The sequence below is a fragment of the Stegastes partitus genome, unplaced genomic scaffold (assembly GCF_000690725.1).
Source record: "Stegastes partitus isolate 25-593 unplaced genomic scaffold, Stegastes_partitus-1.0.2 Scaffold1474, whole genome shotgun sequence".
Taxonomy (NCBI): Eukaryota; Metazoa; Chordata; class Actinopteri; family Pomacentridae; genus Stegastes; species Stegastes partitus.
The window spans coordinates 181,749-184,310 of NW_007579205.1; the positions used below are offsets into that span (position 1 = coordinate 181,749).

The 2,562-nt window shown below is 34.9% G+C and overlaps 1 protein-coding gene across 1 annotated transcript in view; it reads left to right on the forward strand.

Annotated features, from left to right (window-relative positions):
• Nucleotides 1–2,562, forward strand: part of LOC103370729 (AF4/FMR2 family member 2) — a gene marked incomplete at both ends in the record, with an annotated part of 152,514 nt that overhangs the window by 148,106 nt on the left and 1,846 nt on the right. The window contains one exon of the mRNA XM_008299866.1: nucleotides 746–839. Coding sequence (XP_008298088.1) covers nucleotides 746–839 — 94 coding nt within the window. The remainder of the gene's footprint in view (nucleotides 1–745; nucleotides 840–2,562) is intronic.

Genomic DNA, 2,562 nt, shown 5'->3' on the forward strand with positions numbered 1-2,562 from the left:
TACATTTGACTTTAGAACCTCCATTTTTTTTTTCTCCACACTGATCCACAAACACTTTCAGTTATTTTTGTAACTCTGTGATTAATGAATTAATACTTTAGAAGCAGCGTAAACACAACATGTGAGTTTCTATATCATAGTTTCACACATTTCTTCACGTCTGTTGCCCCACTGCAGCTGATGACTGAGCTGTAGAGGTGCTGCTTGGTGGATTTACCACCTTGCTGTTGGTTTATATCGAGAAATAAGAGTTCTTATTCAACTCTGAACAAAAAAACTGACTAAAACTCTACTTTTAAATGTAAATGATGACGTGTGGTGCATGAGATCCTTTCACTGTTTTTATAATATGTCGCATGAATCTACTCAAATGTTGTTCTAGGTGTTTATGTTTTACTTCAGTTTTTCAATTACATGCAACTTTAAATCTCTTTTACATGTTACAGACGGATCATTCTCTCCCCTGCAAACATTTTCAGGATGTTTTTTGTAACTCTGTGATCTTTATTACCCTTTGATTGAATTAATTCATAACGCAGAAGCGCTTTAAATTGAAAATTTGGCAAATACTTCCACGTTCTTTTCTCCGCTGAACTTCCTCCTAGTCGAACTCGAGGGGCGCGTTTGAAGTCCGTTTTTTTGTGCGGTGGACATGAAAAGCAACATCGAGGACGGAGCTTTGGAAGAAGGAGGAATTTTGGTTTCGGGAGAACTCATCTGCCTTCTGATGCTTTTGTTTCCATAGTAACCGCTGTCTGTCTCTGCTGTATCTGAGGATGTTCCATCTGAAGAAAGACCACGCCGTCAAGTACTCGCGGTCGCTCATGGAGTACTTCAAGGTAAAGCGCACGCACACACACACACACACACACACACACTTGGACACAGACTTTATTTCCTTCCACTCGCTCTCATTTTCTTCCCTCTGTGTGAACAAAAAAAAAATAAAAAAACCCGCCAAGCCAATTACAAGCCCTCAATACATTTCATATTCATTTCCATGGCGCCTGTGCATTAATTTTGCATGGCGTTATTAAATTCCATTCTTTCTCTTTGATATTAATGTATTAATTAGCGCCATCAATCATCGCAGTGGATTGTTAGGGTTTAATGTGCTTGTTTTGATTAATTATGTTTAGTTTAATTAATTACTGAGGATGTCATTATCACAGCGCTGCATTTGCATTGATGGGATTGGATTTGTGGGAAGCGGCTGACTGCTGCTGACAGCCTGTGTACATGCAGCACGTGTTGACAGAGGAGTTGAAAGAAAAAAAAAACCGGCACAGAAACGAGCCGTAATGTGGTTTTTCACCGACGTGGAAGTTGGATATTAAAGTCTCACCGCTGAATAATATCCCCACCTGTTCATTGTTTGTATTGGTGTTAGTGTTTCACCTGTGAGCTCAGTGTTTGTCTGCTGAAGGCTTTCAGCAGAAAATAAACTGCAACTTGCTGTTTGATTAGAAATTATCATATTTAAGGTGTCGAGTACTGTTTTGGGGGTTTAGTTGAGATTTTAATTTGATGTATTATTATCATCCAAAGGTGGAGAACTCTGCACATAACCCTCACAAATGCAGCACATTTTAGCATTGTTAGGATTAAGGTGAGACACTGCAGGTGAACAGGGTCACATCTTCACCTCATACGTGAGACTTCCTCAGTTAATTACCAACATTAAGACCTTTTTTTTTATTCTGAAACTCTGAACATTGGATAAAGTGTTTGTTGACATGTTGGTGTTAAAGGGTTTCATTCAGGGGATCTTGTATATTTATTTTTAACAGTCCTTAAGTTTAAATCTCTTTTAAGTCACGTCTTAAAACACATTTTTATCGAAGAACTTTTCCTGATTTTATTTAAGTCTTTATGTTTTTTTTAGCTTCCTACTTTATTTGTGTGCGTTCTACTTTTATCACTTATTCTGTGTGCTTATTGTATTTTTATTTTTAATTTATTTTTATTGAAAAGCACTTTGGAACATTTGTTTTGAAAAGTGCTCTATAGATAAAGTTTATTATATTATTATTATTATTATGATTAAACTAGAAAATAATGTCAACATACAGTCACCAGCCATATTATAAACATATATAATATTATTTTTATTTAAATCTTCTGTATAAACCTTCAGACCATAAATAAAAATGAAACTGGAAACAGTCTTCACAAACATTTGTTGTAAAATTTCACACAGTTTTTTATTGAAACCCACAAAAATGTTCATCTATATGACCCTGAAACATCCCCACATGATTACTTACATTAAAATAATTATTCTGTGCATCACAAGTTTTCTGAATTTATATGTTCAAATATACAAATTAGGTATTATCTCGTTTAATGTGCACGACTTTGCACAAATGTCTAGTAAACCAAAAGCTGTAAAACCAACAGCTTGTTAAGTGTTTTTAAAGTTTTCTTTTTGTTTGTCTGAAACAAGACGACTTATTGAAGCAAAACGTGCTTCAACATGAAACTTCCACATCTGATTACTTACAATAAAACAATGATGTTTTTTATTACAAGTTTTCTGAAATCATATGTTTAAATGTGCAA